Source organism: Octopus bimaculoides, chromosome 11 (genome assembly GCF_046866305.1).
Source record: "Octopus bimaculoides isolate indiv1 chromosome 11, ASM4686630v1, whole genome shotgun sequence".
NCBI lineage: Eukaryota > Metazoa > Mollusca > Cephalopoda > Octopoda > Octopodidae > Octopus > Octopus bimaculoides.
Genome location: NC_142938.1, coordinates 51,388,466 through 51,415,292, shown reverse-complemented (window position 1 = coordinate 51,415,292; position 26,827 = coordinate 51,388,466). Strand labels below are relative to the sequence as shown.

Sequence of the window (26,827 nt, the reverse complement as noted above, 5' to 3'; positions counted from 1 at the left end):
TATTAGTTACTTTTGAGGTTTTCTTGAAACAGTCAGACATCAGTTTACTTGGAAAGAAACAATACAGTTATTAGAGTCGAAATGAATGCATGCAAAGTTTCACTACTCTTGCATCACTCTGTCATTGTCAGTGTATTAACTTTACAGTCCACCTTCATATGTGCAAGTGTGTGCATGTCTGTATGTGAGCATATACAGATGTTTCTGCATGCACACGTGTGTGTGTGTGTGTGTGTACGTGCATGCATGCGTATCTATATTTGTGCATACATAGCTTGATTTTTTAAAAGAAATTGTGTGTTAATCTACTGGCATTCATTCTTTGGCCCTAGCAGAATTAGAGGGATGGAGCTAATTATCTTAACACAGTTATGTGCCCTTAGAACTTAAGTTTATTCATTTCATTAACAACTTGATCATAAATTCTGTGGAAAACCTCAAAGTAAATATTAGACTTAAAGTTAAAATCTTACTGAAATGTAAATTTTGTCAAATTAAAATGAAATATATTAATATGTAATAAATAACTTTCCGAATATTCTTAAACTTGAAAGAAATGTTTCTAAAAGTATAAACTTAAGAAATAATAATTATATTTATTTCTATCAAAATGTGCATTTTCTTTTAGATAATATTATTGTGATACTTGAGTTTTAACTCAGTGGCCTAGAGTAAAAAAAAATTGTTTCAGGCATTGTGTTACATTCTAGACAGAACACACAGTTTGTTATTGTAGTTTACCTGACAAAACTAGTTCAATTCTACCTTACTATTTGGGTTCAATGTAATCAGAATATCCAACTATTCAACCAGGAATAAATTCTTTCGACAAAACTAATTTACTCATGCTTGTACATAACGAAGGTAAAAGATTAGAAAAATAAGCAAAACAATTTACATTTAGTTTATAAACACTGATTTTGACATATAAATGATTTAATATTATATATTCCTTGTTTTATATATTTATATAGTGTATTTCTATTATTATTATTATTATTATTATTATTATTAATATTATTATATATTAAATTTTGGAATCTGTAAAAGTGAACCATATTTCAAGTTAAAATTCCTGCTTTATTTTTATTTCTTATATTTGACTTTAAACTGTATAAAGTCAACCAGAGGCCCCAGAAGGCACCCCATTTACTGTTTAGCATTTTTTTTCTCTTAAATTTGCTTTAGGTATATATATAGCAAGACCTTCCAGCCTGTTAAGATCTTTGGATGACATTACAGGTAACTTTAACTGATAAACAGTAGCCTTTGTGGCTTTATTGTGATGTGAAGCTACTTCACCTTCCAATGCTTCTTTGCTCCTGTTGTTAAGCTTCACCTTGTTGCTTTTCTGTTGATGTCTGTTGCTCAGACTTATTTGTTTGGTTGCTTTAATTCCTGACTTTTTTCAGAATAAAACATGAATATCATCAAGATTGGGGTTTACTTTTTAAGGTGTTAAGTAAGCAGTAGTTTAACCTTCCTTTGCATAGGATTTTGGTGTGTTGCAGGTAACATCACTGCTGAACAGTCTGGACCCCCTAATTCCAACAGATCTATGATGTGAATCCTTTTAAAATTAAGTATACTGCCTAAATACTCTACAAAATATCTGCTGAGCCAATAAAGAAGTTCTCTATTTGGCTACTATTTCTAATTGATTGAGCAGCTCCTATTTTTCATAGGTATTGCCGAACCTAGTAGAAGTAGCAGCCAAATCTCCCTCAAACTACACACTGCCAACATGCAAAAAAGAAACCATTGTGGCACTATATCTGCTTGAAAGACGGGACAGTTATGGGTGGATGGCTTTCGTCATAGGTTCTACTTAATTGGGGCTGACCTTGCGCTAAACAATCTTGGAACCAACAAATAAGCTATATGGATGCTAGAAATAACAACCAAATCTACATCAGATCACCTTCTACAACCCTTTATAACAGTACGATACATTTGCTTATGTAGTCTTTTTATTGATTGAGAAAAGACAATGATTGAGGGTGGGTGACAGCTGGACCATCTTTCAGTATAGGTCAGAGTGACTAGAGCTGGCTCTTTGCTATATAAAAGTAGGTCTGCAGTGTATCTGGACCCAATATTTGTGAGTTTGTTATTGTAATGTCTTACTCCTTCAATTATTTCATCTCTAATTATGTTGTTGTACTTGTCTGGCAAGTAATTTTATCAGAGACTGTATACTAAAACTAGAACAACTACATCCTTGTATGGCCATTCTAACCATTAAATACCTCACAAGGTTGTTCAACTTGATTTAAATCTATTTCATGAAGCATCAACATTTTTGTTGCACAACTGCAACCAGGTCACTGACAGCAGTTACACTGGAACTATATCATTGACCAGGTTGCAGTTCTGCATGATATTTAAATTTAAAGCTCTTCATGTTATTATATTACTCTCCACCAATGTAGTTGCTTTATGTTTAACTGATTTTTTGTACAATTTAAAATGAAAGGGTTAAGTTATTTAATTGGGAACTCTGGATATCTTTTCTTTAAATTTGTCAGTGGTATTTTCTTGTATATTTGAGCAATATACTTACTTTTGCATACCTAAATTCACTCAGTTATCAGCAATAAGTATAGGAATGTTAACTGTGGTAGCATTCTATCCAAAAGGAGATTCATCACTCATTTACTTTAAGCTGAATAACCAAGGAAAATTAAATTCAAGTTCTTAGTTGATTTGAACTTTGGAGATGTTATTATGAACATGGCATATTACTGAGAATTTCTGATAAATTGTATTGTCATTTATATTTTTATATGATATTGGTTTCGATTATTACTTACCAATTAATTTCTCACTCACTGAATTTAACTGTGGTATTGCTCATAATTGAAAACAGCTCAAGCATTGTATGACTGTTTCATTGACTTGTGTCAAGTTCAAATTCTACCTTTGATAAAACTTTGAGCAGTGATATTCTACAAATCATGACAACTAATTACTCGTTAATGGATGTGTCTAATCAAGAAAAGAGAAGCAGCTGATTTTTGTAAGATATTATAATGTGGTGGTTGATGTTAGGAAGGGCATCCAGCTGTAAAAACCATGTCCAAGCAGACACATTAGCCTGGTGTAGTCTTTTACCCATGCCAGTGTTGAAGACAGATATTAAATGATGATTGATTAATAATATTCATATGGCTTAAACACTTAGACACAGGCATAGTTGCCTAACATGATCTCTGATTCAGTTCCATTGCACAGCACTTCGGGCTTCAGCAATACCTTCTGAGCAGAATTTGGTAGAGAGAAGCTATACAGAAGCCCAACTTATGTCAGACAAACATATGTCTGTGTGCTTGTTCATCTGTTTCACTGCTTTTTTACATCGACCTAAAAGCCAATATTGTTTATTGTTCCTTAACTCTTATGGCTTAGGAGTTTGACTGAGATAAAGTGCCAAATTGAATTAAGTACTTGGAGTAATATGTACAACTAAGTGCTTGAAAGCAGTGCCCCAGTATGACTACAGTCCATTGACTGAAACCATTAAAGAATTTGTCTCATATGGAGACAATAAACAGGATTAGAACCATGTTTAATTGCTCATCATTCAATTTTTGTATTATGTTAGTATTATTCCACATAAATGTTCTGACCAGCAAATTATGTCATTGCCATCATCATTGCCACTACCACCACCACCACCACTGCCATTGCCACTACTACATCCACCATTGCCACTACTACATCCACCATTGCCACTACTACCACCACCATCATTGCCACTACTGCCACCGCCATTGCCACTACCTCCTCCACCATTGCCACTACCTCCTCCACCATTGCCACTACCACCTCCACCATTGCCACTACCACCACCATTGCCACTACTACTACTACCATCACCATTGCTGCTGCCACCACCACCACTGTCATCACAACCATCGCCACCACCAGTGCTGCCACACCATTTCACACTTTCATCGGTCAGATGGAATTTGTTGAGGTATGTCCTTCCTGTTGCTACCCTTACTGATTCCCAAGCAAGATAATAATTTCTCATGACTGGACATGGATTTCATGAAATATTGGCAATAAACAGTGCTGCTTTTATGATGGTGACACACATTTACAACTATTGCACAAGACAAAAAGACCCAAACACACATACTTATGCATGCACACACACACACACATGACAGGCTTCTTTCAGTTTCTATCAAATCTTTTAAAAAGGCTTTGGTCAGCCAGAGGCTATATTAGAACGCACCTGCCGAAAGTGTCTCACTGTGGACTGAACCTGAAACCATATAGTTAAGAAGCAAACTTTTTTAATCACACTGCCATGCCTCAGCCTATCTATGCCTGAGCCTATCCATGCCTGAGCCTATATTATAAAGTATATCTTGAAAGAAATTTAAGTACATATATTTTGTTATGAGGAAGCCTCATTCAGCTTTGAGCAAATGCTTATTACAAAAACTACTTGGATTCCCATTTTAAAGTTGGTACGGGATTCCTTAAAGTTGACCCCCCCCCCCCCCGCTATATAATTAAATCAGCTGAGTCACTCAATAAAAGATCCTTTGCTTGCTTGTTATACTTATTTGATTTTCAATGCTGTATCAATTCAGGAATTTGTTTAAAAATCACTTGTGCCATTGTCTCATGGCCAGTATTAACCTCTTTTGTTTAAGAAAGTATTTTTTTTTACAATTTAAGTCAAATTTATTTTGTAACCAGGTAACTGTATTGCAAATTGGTTATTCAGTGAACTACCAGCTTGAGGACCTTCAGTTCTGATATTTTAATTAAAAGCTTCTAATTGATTGCTACATTTTGGGTTTGACAATTTTTCCTAACTCTAACCTTTGGCTTTTCACTGAGCTATCTTCTTTCATCAATATAATGGACTGCTTACTCAATCTTTCTTTTATTGTAGCCCCATCTAAATATATTTACTAGACCTGTTTGTCTATCAACTCGGACACCTAATGTATTTTTTATCCTGAAACTTTGCACTAAATATGCACTCCCTTTCTTTCTAAAACTGCATTGCAATTCTTTTCCTTGCTGAGCTGAAGTCATTCAAAATAAACTTTTCAAATGAAAAAAGAAAAAAAAAAAAAAATCCTTTACTCCTTCACTCTTTGAATCAGTTCACATTCTATTAAATACTATTTCCAGGCCACCAGTTCTAAAATTCAAATATCAGTTTGCGAAGTTATAATTCCGTCTAGATTTATCTCCCTTGACTTGACATGTATTCTACTTAACAAAGGCAAACATAATTCAGTAATAATGATTGAGAGACGGTTTTAAATTCTATGCTGTTCACAAATAACTTCCTGCTTATTAGAGAAAAACGAAGCTAGCATTGATATTTGAAGATAATGAATAATGAGGACAGGGTGAAAATTTACAATGGTGATCATAGTGATTGGTTAAAATATAATTAAATAAAGGAAAGTCTAAAATGAAGTATTAAGACTTGGCTTGAATGATTTGGAAATAATTATTACAGGCTGTATAAAATAATCAGATTACTCCAGTTATTGGTGTTGTTTTTAGTAATTTAATAACCGAGTAGTTTCATATTTTACACTGCTGAAGAATAGTAAGTTGCTGTGTAGTACTATATTAGATATTCAAGCTGTGAGTTTCTCATTTCTTTTAGGAGTACACTATGTGATTTAGTTAAATGATTTGGGCCAAAATGGAAAAGAAGGGCACAATCAAGAAATGGAAGCACATTGTGACCAGTGGTGTATAACATCTGATAGTTGAGTCAGTATACTGATACCAGTGACTATGCAATGTGTTGTTCCACTTTTAAGATAAGTGTGGTGTGATTTGAAGATGTGGCTGCTATTTCTAGATGGCTGAGTGATTGTGCAGAAATTTTGTGATAAGACTTGTTTAATAAGGTTGTTGATATATTGGTTTTTATTTTAATACATTGATAGGTGTGTTATTTAACAAAGACCATAAATGGGATTACTCTTTATAAGATAAACTAAAAGAAAATATATCTGAAAGAGCTTTTGGATTCTTCAGTGATTATCTCAAATGTTAAAACTGTCATAGAGGGTCACTTTCTTGGCTATTTAGACAAATCACTGCTAAAATGTTGGTGGTGACATCACAGGTGACTAAAAATATTATGTCATTAAGGTAATGTAAGAGTTTTTGAAAAGCTACTGTAGAAAAAAGAACTTGATATTTGAATTTTTTTTTCACTTTGTAAAAGGAGATAGCATAAAAGGAACGATTCCTTTTTTTTTTTTGTGTGGTGACAACAAAAGAAAGAAGAAATACTTGTCTCTATTTTACATTTGTTAGCCCCTTGGATGCATTTTATTGTGGCTCACAACCTGAGGTCTGAATTGTTGATGCATTCTAATGTTTTTGTACACTGTGAGCAGATCATTCTGCAATTATATTATGGGTTCATTTGACTAGATTTAACCGGTTACAGAAGACCTATATCTAAATCCAAAATCTTCATTATAGTTTTGTATATAGTAGAATATAATATGTTAAGTGTTGGGTTAGGTTATCTACATTCCATCTCTGTTGTGTGAGTGTACAGCAACACATTCATTGATGTCATGCGAATCAAAAGATTGCTTCTCATTTTCTTTTACAAAATAGTTTTGGCCATGGTACATTTGTCATATTCCAAAACTTGACCTAGCCCACCACCCCTGGTTACAAAAAAAAAAAAAAATTACAGATATTTCCATTTCAGTTGGTTGCTATTTATGAAAAGTTAGCAAAATACCTAGAGTAGTCAGTGGTGATAACTTAAATGTTTTTATAAAATGTTTTTTATATTAGGCTGTATCTTACTATAAAAATTGCCATAACTTTTCAAGAAAAGATTGAAGAAACAGGGAAATCTGGAAAATAGAAGGCTTGCTCAAGTTTTAAGCAAGGATGGTTTCTATATCTCCTAGAAACTGTATTACTACCTGATCCTGAAAAACAGTAGGTAATGATAGCGGATGTTTTTCAGGTATTAAAGTGTTGGTCTTATCTATCATTTACGTCTTAGTATTCTCAAAATACTAACTTCCTTCAGGTTTCACAATATGGTGATCAGAAAGTGGCATTTTGTAAAACCTAGAGCCAAAGACCTGAAGAAGTTTGGTGCTAACATGATTAAAGTTGTTACTGATATTTCTTGGAGTTAAAAAAAAAAAAATACTTCAGTAATTTCAAGAAATGAATTTACACTGGCCCAAATATGTAAACATTTCTGATAGTTGGTGTAGCAACAACTATGCTTTTGCATTTGTTGAATGGGTGGGTTGAGGAAACCTGAATTAATGAAAGTACTGCTATTATATCCCCTACTCTATTGTTAATTATACTAATTATTAATATTCTATTGTTGGTTACATTAATTAATTATTAATTCTATGTTAATTACACACTGCTAAGTGAAATCTTTTATAAGCGTTTGCTGGTATTCTAAAGTTGGCTGTTAGTGACAGTATAACAATTATCTCCTGATTGTTATGATAACCCTGTGTCCCCTGTCATATGACATATCTACTTGCAAATATAGACAGGTGTTCACGATATTTCAAACATAGCAGGGAACTTTGAACATGTGACATCTAGGGACATTATCACCTGGTTTAACCAAACTGTCTTTCTCACTGTAATTAGCCATGCTTTTTAAGCAAGCAATTACATGGATCCCTGAGCCCTACTTTTCTCTATAAATGGAAGTGTTTGTGCTGACTTAACCAGTTGTGAGTTACCTCTAACCTGCTACTGACTAGTCAGGCTGTTTAAATAAAAATTGGTGGTGGGGTTTGTATGCTACTTTATCTTTGTGTATAAGAATGGCTGAGCTGTATTGTCATATAGACCTGCATAGAAACTTATGTTATTTCACCCCACGTAGTAAAGTGTTGCACAACCTTGCTGTAAAATGTGTATGTTGTATTCTCTTTAAACACTCAGACTACTGTTGACAGAAACTTAGTCTTCACCAATTATTATTTACTTAATTGAATTAATATATTTTGTTGAAAAGATTTGTCCTTATTGTTCTGTAACCTTGTCTCGTTTAATTTATTATCTGATGTTATTTCTGTAGATTACAATGTAGCAGCACATACACTGTTTATTGAGTCAACTTCATGTTGTTGGTTGTCACTTTTTTTCTCCTTCATTCCCAACAAAAGGTTTCTACCTTACCTATTTCACCTACAGTTTGTACAGCCCCCTGTTAAGTGCTCACTTTAGTTTTCAGCAGCATTAGCATGGTGAGGGCAAAGGGAATTTTTATATTTACAACATATAGGCATAGGTGTGGCTGTGTGATAAAAAGTTTGCTTCCCAACCATGTGGCTTTGGGTTCAGTCCTTCTGTGTGGCACCTTGGGTAAATGTCCTCTACTATAGCTTTGGACTGACCAAAGCCTTGTGAGTGGACTTGGTTGATAGAAACTTAAAGAAGTCTGTTATGTGTGTGTGCATATGTATGTCACCCACCACCACTTCACAACTGACTGAAAAAGTACCAAGCTAAAAAAAAAAAAAATGCTGTGGGCAATACATTTGACTAAAGTTCTTCAAGATGGTGTTCTAACATGGCTGCAGTTTAATGGTTAAAACAAGTAAAAAGAAGAAAATGAAATTAATCTCAATCTTTCAAGGATGATAATGTTAATATCAGCTGGAGCATAAGTTATGCTACGGAAAAAATAATGGCATTGTAACAATTGTCAAAAAAAGAATAACATGTCCATTGGTGCAGCATTCTGTTGTTCAGAGAAGACTTGAGGCTGGATGCACCAATTATACCAACGTTTGAGTCTTTATTGGGCATAATCTTAATACGTAAAACAGAGTTTGTGTGTGCTCCTTATGGATTCGAAAACTGAGTTGCCAATTTTGACGTATGAGGTATCAGGATTCAGTAATCTTTTAGCTACGAAATAAAGTATGTTTTTTGCACAACAACTCCTTTTTACTACAAAAATAATCTCAGAAACAAGGTCAGGTCGTACGATTTTGAGGTATTTAACTAAGGGAGGCAACTCTGCTTCCACTAACTTTATCTTACATAGAACATAATGAGAAAATGTTTAAAATACATAGGGTTTTACCAGTGAATGGAGCTTCGAAGATATACTGTTAACTTTATTAGTATTATTTACTAGATAATCTTTTAATGTGAAGTATGTTTGTCTGTGTTTTGTTTAGTCGAGAGTTAACTCTGATGTAGCACACCCATCACATACTTCTATTTTTTTGTTTTCTTCCTGAAATACTGTAAACCTGTGCTTTCCTTTTGATGAAAGGATATGTTTTAAGAGAGATTTGGCTGCTATTCGTAGTAGCTCAAGTTACTACAGACATGCGTGTGTGTGTGTTTTGTTGTGGTGAAAATACTTTTTCTCCGAATATTTTGCACAATAATTTAAGAAATCTGGACATATTTATAAAGAAGAGTTGTTTGCTTCATACTCTTCGTGTGCCAATTTTGCCCATAAGACAGGAACAAATAATACAATGTGGCTGTAGGTCATAACACCAGAGCAATGCCGAGGTGCATTGCTAGTATATGCTAAGTTCAATAGGTCTTCAGTTACAAAAGGGAAATTTTTAGAATTAATTTGTGTTAGAGTGTGATACGTTAAGAACAATGTTGTTGGCACTCTGTCGCTTACGGCGTTGAGGGTTCCAGTTGATCCGATCAACGGAACAGCCTGCTCGTGAAATTAACGTGCAAGTGGCTGAGCACTCCAGACACATGTACCCTTAACGTAGTTCTCGGGGATATTCAGCATGACAAGGCTGACCCTTTGAATTACAGGCACAACAGAAACAGGAAGTAAGAGATAGTTGTGGTGAAAGAGTACAGCAGGGTTCGCCACCATTCCCTGCCGGAGCTTCGTGGAGCTTTAGGTGTTTTCGCTCAATAAACACTCACAACGCCCGGTCTGGGAATCGAAACCACGATCCTATGACCGCGAGTCCGCTGCCCTAACCACTGGGCCATTGTGCCTCCACATTAATAACAATGTATTAGTGCTATACTGTAATAAGCAAATGGGTAAGTCCAATGTTCCAATAAGTTTCAAAATTTGTGACTGATTCATAGTATAGAATTGTACAGTGTTCTTGTTGAGGTTTTAGCTGATTTGGTATCACTCTGCAAATATCTTCAGAATATTTGTTTCAATGCAATGCAAGCATCACACTTTGTCAAGGTAAAACTTAACCATTTGCTATATCTTGGTGATATTGTTCACTGGAGTGAAAAGAGCTTCTTTCCTCTCAGTCAAGTGTAGGTACTAAAATTAATTATTGCTTTCATTCTGAATGTGTGCTTCCATTTAGAGGTTTCCAGATGAACTAAAAGAATGAGCACCTATAAGTCCCCATGCTATTGCCAAATGTAACCAATTCTGAACTTGGAGTTGACAATGTTTCATTGCCTTTTTGTTTACTTTACTTCCCTTTTTTCTATGCTTGCATGGGTTCAATGAATGTTATTTAAGGCATTGTTTTACAACTGGATGCCCTTCCTGATGATAACCCTTACCTGTTTTCCAAGCAAGGGATCACAAGGGATAGTCAACATCAAGAATGACCAAACTGTAATGAAAGTAAATATTTTAAATGTGAATCAAAATGTTGAGCAGAACAAGAAAGCAAAACAGAAGTATGTTGCTACTTGAGAAACAACTAAAAATGTTACTCCAACAGTATTACAACAATATTTGAATTAAAAATTTATATCTGAAAAAGTAAGGTGTCTCAATTAAATTATTTTCCAATATGTAACACTTTTTACTTAGAAAAAAGTGACTTTGAAGAACTTTCAGCTGCTGTTCATATGTAGAACAGCTCAAGCTTCTATTGCTGATACAATGTGAATTTAGCCTTATGAATTGCATTGGAATTAAATCAAAGAACAGACTTGAAGTATCTCACTGAAATGATTTGATAATTATGAATTTCTGTTGGATGTTAAATGTTTGAACAGTGTGTATAGTAAGTAGATTATTGATGTATACATTGCTATGGCTTCTATTAAGCAGACGGTTAATAAATCTATCAGATGAAAGGTTTCACATAAGCATCTTGACACCCAAGGCTGCCAGAAAGAGTGCTTCAGCTCCTGAAAGGGTAAAGAAACCCCATTCTTATATACCCAGTATTAGGGTCTCAGTGAGATTAGTCATTATCAGAAATCTTCTGAACTGCTCACTGGAATAGTATTTTGATGAAACTATTTCTATGGACATCAAAGAAATGAGAGGTAATAAGGTACAACTCTTTGTAGACCATGGAACTTGAACCAGTGTAGGAATCTGGCTTTGTAGTAAGGAAAGTTTTGATATTCTTAGCGTTATTTTCAAACACTAAATAGTTTATTTTGGGACACTAGGTTTTATTCTGGATCATAATAATGGTAGTTTGATTACCATTCATTTCAAGACCTGACACTGCACCTAAGTATTGTGGTACATACCACTACTCACCAGTGTTCATGAATGAGTGATATAATGGTGTAATAAAAGAAATGTTGAAGAAAACCAAAATATAGTTTAGAGATGGTTCTAGCAAGAACATAAATACCAGAAATAATCCTTCACAACATACATGGGTACAACCCATATCAATTTGTTTTTGGAAGAGATCCCAACCTGCCTTCCTTTCTAAGTGAAAAATTTCATTAATCATAAGATATTTTCACCTGTGAAGTTGTAGCAAATAACTTGAATGTTATATATGTATGCTAGATAGAGGTTCAGGTAGTACGAGTCTTCAGAGAAAGTAAGACATTACACTTTGTCCCCAAGTTGGGACAAGTATGGCACAGTCTTAGAAAAATGCTGATATGGTTCTTAGTAAAAGGAATGTGTGTTAGAGAGTTTGGCCTTGGAACTCTGAGGATGGGAAAATAAGCACTTGTTAAATATGGAGTCATGTGTGTAAAGGTGCATCCATCACATTTAATGCCCTGTCTGAAAGTATATAAAAGTTGTTTAGAAGATAATACATCAAATAAGTGTTATGAAAGTGCCAAAGTATTTATTTAATCCCTTCATGACCAACCCAGCTGAAACTGGCTCTGGCTCTGAGTACAAATGTCTTGTTTCCATAAGTTTTGAATTAAAATCTTCCACCAAACCTTAGTCACAATTTATGTTCCTAACACTAGCTGAATGATAACTAAGTTATTTTACTAAATTCTTTATTATATTTAAAGTAATTGAAAGAAACACAGCATCTCAAAGTAAATACAGTAACGAAAGGCTTAAGTAGAGAACTATCTTGATGTTGAACTGGAAACAATTAATGTTGAAAAGTATCAAACCACAAGATCTAAAAATAAACCATTAAAACAAAAATCTGTTCTGAAGATGATCGTGTTTTCCAAACCAGGAAAAACTATTTAATGCAAACTTGTAAATAATGAGGATGCAGAATGGAGGTGAATGGATGTAAGAAGCCAGATTGGTAAAGTAAAAGGTAAAAATAAATATTTAATACATGTTATGGAATATGGGGAACCATTCTTTTGTTCGATTTTGAACATGGTGTATCTGAATGGCAAGTAAATAAGGACAAAGTTGTGGAGCTTTTTCTTCACTTCCTCCAGTATTAACTTGAAAAAGACAAAGAAAAAATAACTTTAAAGTTGGACTGAGAATCATTTATATGCAGATGCCTGACCAAGATCATCCCAACATATCTACAAGATGGATTTATACTAATAAAATGTCAAAGTAGTAACGCTGGACTTTGTGGTAAGAGGTTAATAATATTAGGAAGGACTCTCTCACATGTTCCGAAGAGGATCTACATGAAGCATTAGGAACTAAGGCACCACATGGTCTGATATGCAAATCAATGAATATTAAGACTGTATTTTTTACAAAGATTTCTTAGATCCTCCACATGTGACATTTGTACTCCTAAGTTATATATGTTTTAAAATGTGTATATAGCATAAATGATGCTTGAAGATCCTGGAATCTGACAATTAGAGGAATTAATGAAATTAGGAGTAGTAGCCTCATTAAGTGTGATCAGGCAATATCTACATAGGATTCTGGAAAAAAAACAAAACTGCATGGTATCATTGTTTATGTGAATGCTTTGTATGTTAAAAAGTCTTTTGAACCCAAATTATAGACAGGCTTCATAAATTCAAATAAATCTGAAGCAACCACAGAATTCCAGTATGTAGGATGAGATATTTAAAGGGGTGGTGAAGGTGACACAGTGACACACTTTGTGCTTATTATGGAAGCTGTATTTTAATGTGTGTGTGGTTATTGTACTGTAGTTGTTCCACAAACATGCTTGCTTTCTCATTTCTTTGTCATTGAGATGTTTCAATAGTCTGGTGACTATGACCTTTGTAAATTACTTGTAAAAGTTGAGATAACTCTTTACTCTTTTACTTGTTTCAGTCATTTGACTGTGGCCATGCTGGAGCACCGCCTTTAGTCTAGCAAATCGACCCCAGGACTTATTCTTTGGAAGCCTAGTGCTTATTCTATCAGTCTCTTTTGCCGAACCACTAAGTTACGGGGACATAAACACACCAGCATCGGTTGTCAAGCAATGTTGGGGGGACAAACACAGTCACACACATACATTCATATATATATATATATATATATATATATATATACATACATATAAACATAGATACGACTGGCTTCTTTCAGTTTCCGTCTACCAAATCCACTCACAAGGCTTTGGTTGGCCCGAAGCTATAGTAGAAGACACTTGCTCAAGGTGCCACGCAGTGGGACTGAACCCGGAACCATGTGGTTGGTAAGCAAGCTACTTACCACACAGCCACTCCTGCACCTAAGAGGCATACGGGGAAAATAGTTTCTCAAACCTTCCTTACCACCCTTCTTATAAAGCGAGATGGTATTTGACTTCTTCCACATCATTATTTTCCCATCTTTCAAATATCAGTTGTAATGTACAATGAAGATTTTCCTCAGTTGCTCTTAACTCTTTATCATTTTTTGTTGTTAGACCATCTCTCCTTGGAACTTTATCTCTCTTTATCAGCTTTAAAGCATTGTCTATTTCACTGACCAGAATGAGTGGTATTTCTTCCAAAATTTGTGGTAGTAGATGATTGAGCATCACGTTGGTTTTAAAAGGTTAGAAAAGAGCAGCAGGGTGGGAAACATGTTAGAAAATTTGGATTGGGAGAGAACTTAGAGGAGATCATGGCAAAGGCAAAAGGACTCTACATTGGGAACAGCTGTTCAACAAAAGTTTGGATTTAAATGAACCTGGAAGACCTTAAATACTCACCACTGAAATGAGATTGATTAAATCCTGGTCAACAAATGATGTAATAATGCCTGTTGTGGTGCCATTCAACACTGGTTATGGCCATCATTTGCTATGGAGGATGATTGTCAATGACAAAATTAGAGAGAAAAAGGCACTGCCCATCTTGATGAAGAACCAATGCATCAAGGTCTTCAATGTGATATAGTTACAAGATGCTATCAAGAAGGAAACCCGAAGTCAGCTTAAAGAAACTGATAATTATGATTCACTGATTGTGAAAATGAAAAGCTGCATGTAAGATGTAAGAAACAAGGAAAATGCTAGCGAAATAGAATACACAAATTCATTAATATGATGAAATATAGCAAAATCTTAAATCCCAAATTTCAAATTAAGTAGTAATTTCTTGAAACTATACAGATGTTTCCAAAACTACACAAACCTATCTACACACATGTATATGCACACTGTGGGATTTTCAAAAGCAAACCTTTTCTTTTCAAAGACTCTCGTGTGTAATCTTGTGAAATTATTTGGTAATAGGAATGTAGTTCAAGTCAGATGTATGAATTGTTGATGCTGTTGTTAATCTGAGGCTTCTAATCCATATTTCATTGATTAAATAATATATTCTCTTTTGCTTATTAGAGATTATGTGATTATATGAAAAAGTATTAGTTTGACCTAATATGACATTTTAAAACATTAGTCTTAATTTTCTATAGATTAACAGATTTATCCTTTTTTTTTTTTTTTTTTTTTTTGAAATTGTTAGTAATATTACAGAGATATACTTGCATGGCAAGTATTTTTGATCTGAGACCATGTTGAAACTAAAATGATTGCAGTATGGTCACAGTTTTGAGTGATTAAAGTTTTGACATCATATTCCAAATAATAATTAAGTGAAGTTAATAGTCATTGTGTGTTTCTGAATGCATAAATCATGTCATCCACACCGCAGTCATTTTAGTAAATATATATCAAAGATTTTCTAATAATTATACACATTTGTCCATCATGGAAAAGAAAGAAAGTTTTAGACAAACAAATGTCTAAACATTTCTGTTATGTAAACTGAAGTAAATCAACTTTTGTATAGGAGCTTTTCAGGATGTTTGTTTTATATTTTAACTTAAATAAATGATGCTTAAAAAATATTTTGCTACATACAGTCCCCAGAAAATTTAAAGAAGTCACTCAACCTGTTCCAAATAGCACTGAATCTAATACCTCATTTTTAAAAAAATTGGCACATTTTAAGTCCTGAATCTCAGGATGTAAAACAAGTGCCACAACTCCTTTTAATATCTAATCCAACATACAGGGATTTTGCTGCTTTAGATTCATTTGAATTTATGAAGTCTGTCTATAATTTGGGTTCAGAAGAACCTTTAACATCCAAACAGAACGCATTCACATGCACACCAGTGATACCATGCTTCATGTGATAAAGTTGCTACAATGTTCACAGAAGTTGTTAAACATTCCTAATCTCAGCCTGAAGAGGTATTGAGGTAGACATTCAAAGAACATCTCACATGGCTGACTTTATTAGGTGTTACCTCTCCTAAGATTCAGGACTTAAAACATGTGCCAATTAGAAAAGAAAAATGATAGAAAGGAATAAGATTCAGCTGCTGTTTTGAACTGGCTGAGTGACTGCTTTAAGTTTTTGTGGGGCTGGTATGCACCAACGTATTTTTAAACATTATTTAAGTAAAAATATTAAACAAACCTCCTAGTTTACATTGCAGAGGTGTTGAGACATTTGTCTACAACTTTGTATTTCTCTTCCCTGATGTACAAAAATATATAATTATTAGAAAATTTTTGTCAGTTTAAAAAAAAAAATAATATAAATTGTTAATGTTGGGAAACATCAATTCTGCCATGACAACAATATATCCAAAGGGACTGTTTATTGCACCTACAACTGGAATGGAAATTGCTCTCATAAGTTTCTAAAGTTATGTTTTTACCTGGCATTCTTTCACTCTGTTCTTGTGATATTGATGTTTAAGTGTTTTGGTTTCTTATACAAAATTTAATTTATAAACACACACAAACATTGAGTGTCCTTGTATGTATATTATTTAAGATATTTCAAATTATCTAAACTTCTTACATCTTTCTTTTGTAATTCTCTTTTTAACTATTTCAGATGGATTACTTGACCAAGATCAGGAAACCTTAAGTGAACGAGTTGCAATTTTAGAAAAGAAAGTACAACTGCAAGGGGATGAAATAGTTTGCCTTAAAAGTGCCCTTGCTGATGTGATTCGCAAACTAAACCAGGTCCAGGAATCTGGTAAAGGTAAGCCATTTTAATGGTTTGTATTTTAATCTTTTATCTAAAAATTATTCACAGATGTATTAACAAATTGCAATAGAAATATGTTCCAATAAAGTTCTATAGTTTGTCATTTCTATACAAGAAGAATTAAGACACAGATATTAAACTAAGTGAACATTGCTTCTTATCTCACCAGTCTCCACTTTCTAACCACTTATTCCAATATTTCATGTGTTCTGGTTTCAACTTCATTTTGGCAGGATTAAAATTTTTAGTATAATTTGACAAGCCGTCAGCACTTGGGAAAATGTAGAATGACAAAATACCTATGTTGTGGTAGGAACTAATGGTTTATGACTGAAATTTTATACTGACCAGGCCTTCAAAACTTATCTATTTTCTATCACTAAGCTTCAACATGATCTTTGTCGTCTCACAAATTTATGAAAACAATCACTCCTTCACATTGGAAAATGTCTATAAAATCTGGAACTTGCCGAACATGTTGCAAACTGAAATCTTTCTTTTATTTTTAAACTGATTAAAGCCATTTGTTTTTTTAAATGACATCCATTGACTTCATAGGATTAAAGATTTCTGTTACTCTAAACAAATACATGTAAACTGTCATATATGAATTTTCACACTTACACCTGCAAAGATAATACAAGAGTCACTTTGACAAGTCACATGTCCTCACTTTTTGCTATTTTTGGAAATCTGTCTCTGGCACATTCTGATTGAGTTAATCTCTTTGAATTTTGTGAGTTTTTCTCTTTTCTATGCAATTGAGTGATTATACATTTATTACCCTATTGACAATGGTCAATATGAGAGATTTCATGGAGTTACTTGGAAGGCAATAAGGCTATACTTTCACTCAAATAAAATGCATGATCTCATTGGAATAACATTTTAAACCTTGTCTTGGATTCAAACCTGACATTATTAGAATACTTTAAGGCGGTGAGCTGGCAGAATTGTAAGCATGCCTGGCAAAATGCTTAGCGTCATTTCATGTCTTTACATTCTGAGTTCAAATTTGACTATGGTCAACTTAGCTTGTCATCCTTTCAGGGTTGATGAAATATATACCAGTTACATACTGGGGTTGATGTAATTGACTAACCCCCTCTCCTAAATTTCAGTCCTTGTGCATTTAGTAGAAAGGATTATTATGATGCTTTCAACTTTTATTTTCTTGCTTAATTAGTAACTAAGGAAGGAGCTGTTCTTTAAAGAAATAAATCTTTCAGTCCAAAATAGACTGGTGGAACCAGTATACCACATGCAATAGAATTAAATAAAAAAAAAAGGTGGTGCTCCAGCATGACCGCAGTCAAATGACTGAAACAAGTAAAAGAGTATACAGTACTAGAAGGAAGAATTGATTTGTCTTGCAATTAATGATTTAGCTCCTTTTGGTTTTTGTAAAGGGCCTACTTTACAATCTGATGGTGTCTGATGATGACAAAGATTGTGGGTATAATAATAATGACACTACCTGAATTTTATGCTATAAGTGAAATATTTACTGCTTCTCCTCATTTCAACTGTAGACCAAAGAGAACAATGAAAGCAACTTCTCACCTCGATCTTTGAACAATTTCAAATTATTGCTTGCTGTATATATTATCTTTTTGAGTATTGCTCTAAAATTACCTCACCTTTGTTTCTTTTCCTTTTTTTGTATCTGTGTCTATCTTTATAGAATTCTACTTTAGTGAATATTGTTAATTTATTTTTACATTATTATGTTGTATTGTTTGTAGTATGCAATCAATGAGTTCTCCTGCTTATAAAACCCAAATATTAAGTCGTAATTTTGTTTCCTTAAACGATTTGATCTGTCAGTTTTTTTTGCTAAATACGTCTCCTGCAGTTATCAAACTATAACAGCTGAATCTTATATGGTCATCACAATCAATGACCACGAACTTAATGATGGAAATGTTAATAATCTTGCAGTTCTACCAAAAAAATCTCCAACTGTTTTCATTGGAAAAAGAATTTTTGAAATGGATCTGAAGTAATATTTCCTAAGCCTTAAATAGCAGACATTTAAAAATTTGCTGTAAACCTGTACAGTACTCTAGAATTACATATATATTAATAAACAGCAGTAACTGTGCAGGATGCATTTTATTACTTAACACGCAACATATTGATGAAGATTGTGCTCAAAAAATTCTATTGTCTTCCTGTGTTCTGGTTGTTGTTCACCTTGAGACAAATGATGCCAATTTTTTAGTCAATGAAGGAATCTTGGTTTCTCTCAGGCAATTTGTACCTGCTCATTAAGTTCTATCAACAAGGATTTATATATCACAGAGGTCTTGGACCCAAATATAGACTTAAATATAATATTTGTATTGTAAATAATCAACAAGTAACTTATATACTATTGCATGTTTTTAATTGTACTTATCTTATATACCTACAACTAGAGAATCTTTGGACTTCCATAACAGTGATAGTAAACATACTGAAAGATGGGAACAAATGGCATGAAGTGGGGGAGGGGTACTAGAAACTAGTGCATTGTCTCATATTGGCCTGTTAGAAACCTGTAACCAGTGAGGCTGTTGTCCACAAATTGTGATTTGAAATTAATAAAATTCCCATTAAAGTCGAAGTGATGGAAAGGGTAATAACTGTACATCATCTCGAAACACTATATAACAGCAATAAATTAAACAGCATTACTGCACATATTAAATTCAGACAACAAAGAGCACATTGTGCAAATTGTAAAGAATAAAAATGTTTCATTTTACTGTCAGCTTTAATATGGCAAGTTTGTGGAAATAATTGAAAACTATTCTTAATGCTTTACAAGATTTAATCTCATTCCTCTAATTCTGAGTCCAAATACTAACTGGAATGACTGTTGTTCATCTCTCTAGAATCACAAAAGTATTATAATAATGCCAATTCGATCAACTCTAGCTATTGTCCATAAACACTGACCTTATGCAATACCACCTTTATCATAATTACTGTTCTTTGTCTCATAATCACTTGTAAGGCATGCATATTTAAGTTGCTAAATTATATATAATACTTTTAATCCTTGTTAGAGTTGGGATGGAAGAAGGTGCTCTGAGGTAAAAAATGTATTCTAAATGAATATGGAATATTATAGTCAACGTTTGTGTTGGTTTTTTTTTATAAAGCTAAGACTTAGAAGTTTTCTGATGTTGTTTGTAGTTAAAGAGTGCAAGATCTAATTACTCATTTAGCAGTATTATAAATAATTTTTATTATCATGTTAGAGGAATAAAACTAATTTCTAATTTATATGGTAAGTTTGATATATTAGTGTATTTGTGTAAAAAAAAAAAAAAAAAAATGGTGTGGGACAAGCTTTATAGTGTAGAAGGTACTCTCTCAACAAATTGAGTCTTTGGCTTGGTTTCAATTTCAGGTACAATCAATTCATACTTCACTGGGAAAAAATGGGAATGATCATTTAATGTCTGTTTTTCATGCTGGCATGGGTTGGATGGTTTGACAAGAGCTGTCCAGCCTCCAGATGCCAGAATAGACAATTGGAGGCTGGACAGTTCCTGTCAAACTGTCCAACCCATGCCAGCATGGAAAACGAATGGTAAACAAAGATAATATAACCTTCATTATTTTCTCTAGTTAGAATAAATATCCAGAAGAAACCAGTACCCATCCTGTATTTAATCCCTATTTTAAAACACATTAACTATTGTTTCTTGAATTTTAAGAATATTTTCTTATTTTTTAGTGTTGCAAAATAACATTCTGCCTTCCAAGCCTGCATTTAAGTCTGCGTCTCGGCGTGGGGAAAAAAAAGCAGTGCACTTAAGTCCAGTGGATAGTATTCATAGTGCTCCCCACCGAAGTACAACTCCTCCAGCTAGGACATCTCCATCACATAAAGCTAACAATGCCAATCTTAAGAAATGGTCATCACTATCAACAACCACAGAACTTAATGATGGAAATGTTAAACCATTTAGGTCAGTTAATTTATTATTATCATTATTATTATTCATAAATATTATGGTATTTTCTTTCTTTCGTCTTCGTTTATTTTACAGATTACTAAAATGAAACTGATTTTGTATTTATTAACTACATTTGGTTTTGAATTTTTTAATTAAAATTTTTTTTTTAATAGTAATTTCTGATTTCAACTTCAATAGTCCCATAATTTTCAGAGTTGAAGCTTGGACCAATGGGAGTTGAAACATGGACCAATGGGAATATCATGCAAGGCCTTGAGGGCTTCAGCATGTAGGTCAGGTATTATGGGAGACTGAGCCTTCTCTTCTCACGTGCTTCAAGTCTGGGAAGATGTATTATTATAAAATAAATATGAGAGGAAGCTTAATGTTATATATATATTAACCCTCCTTTCATAATTGTTAATATAACAAATATATTTACATAATTGCATGTCTTCTTATATGAAGGCAGTTCCTAACAAGTGCTGAAGTGATACACATGAAAAACTGAAATATCTGATTTGCTTTTATCACTTTGAGAGTTGGAATAAGAGACAGGGAACAGAGCCAGAGAACAGAGCCAGAAATTGTACAAAGCAGCTATTCTTCTCTTGATAACATAAGTAAAATAGTGTCAAGTAGCACAGCAGCATTTAAAAATAAATTAAAACACATTTTTGTCAATGTTTATCCAATCAACAATACTTTTATATTTTTCATATGGAACTACATTTTTAACAAATTGATTGCAATCTTTTATTTTGTCTAAAAATTCAGGACAGCTATGTGGAATGTATATTTTAGTCATCAGAGGATTCTTAACTGTACATTGCATAATTTTTCCCTGTTCTGATCACATTATTTATTACAGAAAACACTATTATGTCTTTCATTGTAATGAGCCAAAAATATTTTTTCATTTTTTTTTTTTACTTAGTTTTGTGGTGTCCAAACTTTTTAGGAGCCAAAAATCTCTTTATAACCTCATCAAATAATTGATCAATATTTGCAACTTACTTTCAAATGCATTGGTGTGACTTCATTGCAAACTGTTCAACACTTGGTCATATTCTGTCTAGTTTTCTGTCTATTTAAAGTTAACTTTTTACAGCACTAAATATGAGAGAGATCTTTTGAAATTCTCCACTTTTTCACTGATTTCACCATTTTCTTTGAGGTTTCTCAGCAAGGCCTTTGCATCTTCAGTTACAAATTTGTAGTTTTTTTTTTTTTGTTCTATATTTGTAATAAGGTTTCGTATTCCAAGTTTGACTTCTGCTGCATTAGTATTGTCATTCTTTGTCTCCAGAATCAGTTTGTTCATGTACAAATCATAAATACATTTTCCCAAAATTATTTTCAAAGAATTGTTTCAGCAGTCTTGGTAGTGTTCAGTTTCAAATCAGCAAAGATGTAAAGAATTTTTTCAACTATCGAAAGTGTTGACAAAAAAGAAATCTGGTATTATCATGCTCTCATAGCTTTTTGTATTCCACTCTGGCAATGTCACAAAATTCTTTCAGCTGTGTTACATAAACTGTTTGAAAATGTTCACAATAACTGCTTTGATATCAACAGTTGTTTGGAGACTGTTATGTACAATGTGTACACCACAGCCAATGCCAACAAAGTTTCTTCCAAGTTGAGTTTTTAATTGGTAAAATATGCTATGCTTTAATGTTTTATACTGCCAAAATTTTATACTCCACAAAATCCATCTTTTCCTATCAACCCAAGTGTGATTATCAATTACTATGACTGAAGCATTAGTCAAGATCTCAGCTGTCTTACCTGTAACTTGTGACTTTGACCAAGAATGTAATATGAAATTATGTAAAGTGTTATTTAAAAACCTTTTTGATTTGAAGAATCCCGGAAAAGTGTCACAAAATTTGTTCCTACTAGGTCTTTAGCAAGATCAGGTTCAGCCACTGGTACATTTTCATTTAAAACGTCAGCTTCACATTTTGTCTGTTACATGAAACCATGACTCAAAAATTTTTTTAGACCAATTTTGATGAACAGTTGCCTGTCTTGAAACTGAGATCATTAGAAATATGATAGCAAAAGAGGCTTCTTCAGCAATCACTAACTGTCCCAATTTGTTGACATTTGTAAAACAAATATCTAATCATAAGAAACTAGCAATAACAGTTGTCTTGTGTTTTGGGGATATCAAATAATCATAGATATCTAACCTATTTCTATGTACCTCAGAACTCTACAAAGTCCTGATTGCATTTTACCTAGTCCACATAAAGTATTTTAGAAACAAGTAATACTCCTTGGGTTCTTTGTAAATGTTCATGTCTTCTGGAATTGTAAAAATAGATCAAATTCTTTTCCCATGGATCATTGGCGTAGTCAAGTGGTACATGAGATATGAGCTACCCCAATACATTTATTCATTGGTATGAAAATCTTGGACACACCAACACCAAAATAAATTTATACAATCAATAACAACATATCCAAAGAAAGAAAAAAAATGACAGCAATGAAATATGCAAATTAAATTGTTACCATGATGCAACAAGGAATATTCATCATCATTATTAGTTAATGTCTGTTTTCCATACTGGCATGGGTTGGAGGATTTGACAGGAGCTGGCAAGTCAGAGGACTGCACCACGTTCTACTGTCTGCTCTGACATGGTTTCTACAGTTGGATCCCCTTCCTAATGCCAACCGCTTAATAGTGTACTGGTTGTTTTTACGTGACACCATCACTGGCAAGGTCACCAAATAACTTGCAAGACAGACCCCCTTCAATACACTGCACTTTCACAACCTTATATTGCTAGATATCTTGGTCTGTCATCTCCTCTGTTATGCTAAATGTCTTGAGATTGGCCCTCATTACTTCATCCCTTATCCCCCTGGGTCTCTCTCTTCTACAGATTCCACCCACTTTAAGCAGTCAGTACTTTTTTTATATTTATTTCATTATTACTTTATCCCAAAATCCATGTTCTTTATGTGTGCATGGGCTCAGAAAAAAAATATTTCAAACAGCCCAGAATATGGGACAACATTGTTAAACTAACAGTCTCAGTGAAACTAGAACATTTGGTAACCCTATGGATAGATATAATAAAGCACATAATCTGATTAAATGAATACAGCTACTTCTCCAAGAGGAAAAAAAATCTGCAGCAAATTTGTGTAATCGTGTGGAAGGGAAGTTACTCTGGTTTGAAAGTTTGAATACACAGATTTGTAACTGCTAAAATATCCATTTTATAAGCTGGAAATAATATAATATAATATAATATTATATATATATATATATATATATATATATATATATATATATATATATATATATATTTATTGCTAGAGGAGCAGAAGGGATGCAGAAAGAAATCTGGTAAATTTACTAATCTGCTGTTTGTTGATTAATATGATTGAGATATGAATGAGAAAAAACTTAGGAGGGTTGTCTGAAAAGTTCATAGGCTGACCAAGATGCTCCCATGGAATATGACCAAATGAGGCTTATTTTTCAACATAGTCCCTCTTACAGCCCACATATGTCTTCCATCAGTGTTGCAGGGCTTGAATCCCATTGGTGAAAAGGCTTTGATCCTGCTGGTCAAAAAAGTCATCAACAGCAAATATGATATCATCATCACTGCAATACTGCTTCCCAGAGAAGTGTTTTTGCATGTTGGGGGACAGATGACTGTCAGATGGGGTAAAACTATGAGAATAGGGAAGGTGATCAACCAGTTTAAAGCCACAGCCATGCACAGCAAACATTGAAACCAGGGACTTGGGTGCTGAAGCATTATCCTGATGAAACAAGATCCTTTTTGTCAGTTTTTTTGGGTGTTTGGCCTCAGCAAGTTGGGATAGTATTCTCCATTGATGGTGTGGCTCTTTTGAAAATAGTCTATAAACACAATACCTGTTGCATCTGGAAAAAAACTGAGACTATCCCCTTTCCTGCTGATAAAATGATTTTGGCCTTCTTTGGAACAGGTGAGGTGGTGTATTTCCAGTGCATGGATTGTCTTTTTGACCATATCATATGACCATACTGGCATGGTCATATGATTTGGATGGATGAGGACAGCTGTATAAAAAAGTGCCGATTGCTAAATGTAGAAGGAACCTGTGGAAGAGGAAAGCCTAAGAAGACATGGTATGAAGTGGTGGCTGACCTCAAAATGTTGTTCCTCTCAGAAGTGATGGTAGGGGGACCAAGGTGAATGGCAATATACTGTATTTGAAAAGACCCATCTATCTCATAGCACCCACTTTCCATCAATCTTCTATGTTACCCTATTTCCTTCACTTTCCCCTACACTGAACTGATATCCTCTGTGTCCAATTCATTTCCTATCTCCAATCATCTGTCACACTATTTTCACACACTGCACTTACACATTCAACTTTTCTGCTCTTCTGTCCTGTTGTCTCATATTCATCTTGTACTTGAACCTCGCATATCTTTTTCTTTCTCTCCCTTTCATTTTCTAGGTGGGTATGTCATGTAGATACCTTTTCAACAGGACACCTGCTTCTCTCCCTCTATCATAGTTTCTTATTCTTCCAGTCTATTCTACACTCAGTTGATGGGATTTTATCTTAGAGATACTTGGCAACCTCACTTGTGCTGGTGCCATGTAAAAGAGCACCCAGTACACTCTGTTAAGTGGCTGACATTAGGAAGGGCATCCAGCTGTAGAAACCATACTAAAGCAGACATAAAACCTGGTGGAGCCCTTAGGCTTGTTTGTTCTTGTTGAACCATCCAGCTCATGCCAGCATAGAAAAGTGGAACATTAAATGATAATGATTTTTTTTTTGTGTATATATATATATATATATATATATATATATATATATATATATCTATCTATCTATATCTATCTATCTATATCTATATATATATATATATATATATATCTATCTATCTATATATATATATATATATATATATATATATATATATCTATCTATCTATATATATATATATATATATATATATATATATCTATCTATCTATCTATCTATATATATATATATATATATATATATATCTATCTATCTATATATATATATATATATATATCTATCTATCTATCTATCTATATCTATATATATATATATATATATATATATATATATATATATATCGGGCAGTTACTGTTAATACCTCGTTCAGAGATTTAACATATATATATATAGTTTGAGGGAAAAGAACCAAGGTTCATGAAATTTTTAATAAATTGATTTTAATAGAGTTTTTACCTGTAATTTTGGATTTTATCCCTAATAATATTATTATTATTATTATTATGTATATATATATATATAATTCACCATCACTAAAAGTGACCAAGGGTGCAGAGCGATACCAGCATTGTTAGAAACAAGTCAGACTTTTTAACCACGAACACACCATGCTTTGTTCATGGTTAAAGAGTCTTTGACTCTTGTTTCTAGCAATGCTGGTATTACCCTGCACCCTTAGTCACTCTTAGTGATGGTGAAATTTATCCTTTTTGGCTTAAAATTCCATCTATATATATATATATATATATATATATATATATATATATATATACACACATACACAGGCGTTGGACAAAATAATGGAAGCACCTTAAAATTTCAAGCAAATTTATTTTAATATGGTGTAAGATTGCCTTTGGCAGTAATTACAGCTTGAATTCTATAAGATATGGACTCGTACAAAGTTTGAATTGTTTCCAAAGGAATATTTGTCCGTTCTTCAGCTAAAACAGTCTCCAGTTCTTGTAGTGATGATGGTGGAGGATATCGACTCCTTACTTGTTTTTCTAAAATGCACCATAAATGTTCAATAATATTGAGATCTGGGGAATGTGGTGGCCAGATAAGATGTTCAATTTCACTAGACTGTTCCTCGTGTCATTTAGTAACAACTTTAGCTGTGTGAATTGGTGCATTATCATCCTGAAAGATTATGTTTCCCTCCGGAAACAGTTCTGCAACCATAGGATGAATTTAATCAGATAAAATGCTTAAATAGTCTTGACTATTAATTCTGCCATGAAGGAAAACCATTTGGCCGGTGGATTTCCAAGATATAGCCCCCCCCCCCCCAGATCATCACAAATCCTCCATGTTTAACAGTTGGAAGATGGCAGTCTGGGTCAAATACTTCTTTTGGCTATCTCCACATGTATACTTGGCCAGTGGTTGGAAATAATATGAAAGATGACTCTACCGAGAAAATAACATTCTTCCACTGCTCTATGGACCAATTCTGTGGGTTTTTA

General features: G+C 33.5%; 1 protein-coding gene across 33 annotated transcripts in view; it reads left to right on the top strand.

The window, feature by feature from the left end:
- Positions 1 to 26,827, top strand: part of LOC106869890 (echinoderm microtubule-associated protein-like 2) — a 220,070-nt gene that overhangs the window by 75,270 nt on the left and 117,973 nt on the right. For 18 of the 33 annotated variants that reach the window (XM_089359993.1, XM_089360000.1, XM_089359995.1 and 15 more), the window contains 2 exons: positions 16,444 to 16,596; positions 20,333 to 20,567. In XM_089359993.1, the coding sequence (XP_089216119.1) occupies positions 16,444 to 16,596; positions 20,333 to 20,567 (388 nt within the window). Of the gene's footprint in view, positions 1 to 1,188; positions 1,243 to 16,443; positions 16,597 to 20,332; positions 20,568 to 26,827 lie in introns of all 33 variants that reach the window. The other 15 variants (XM_089359986.1, XM_089359994.1, XM_089359988.1 and 12 more) reach the window with 1 other exon arrangement.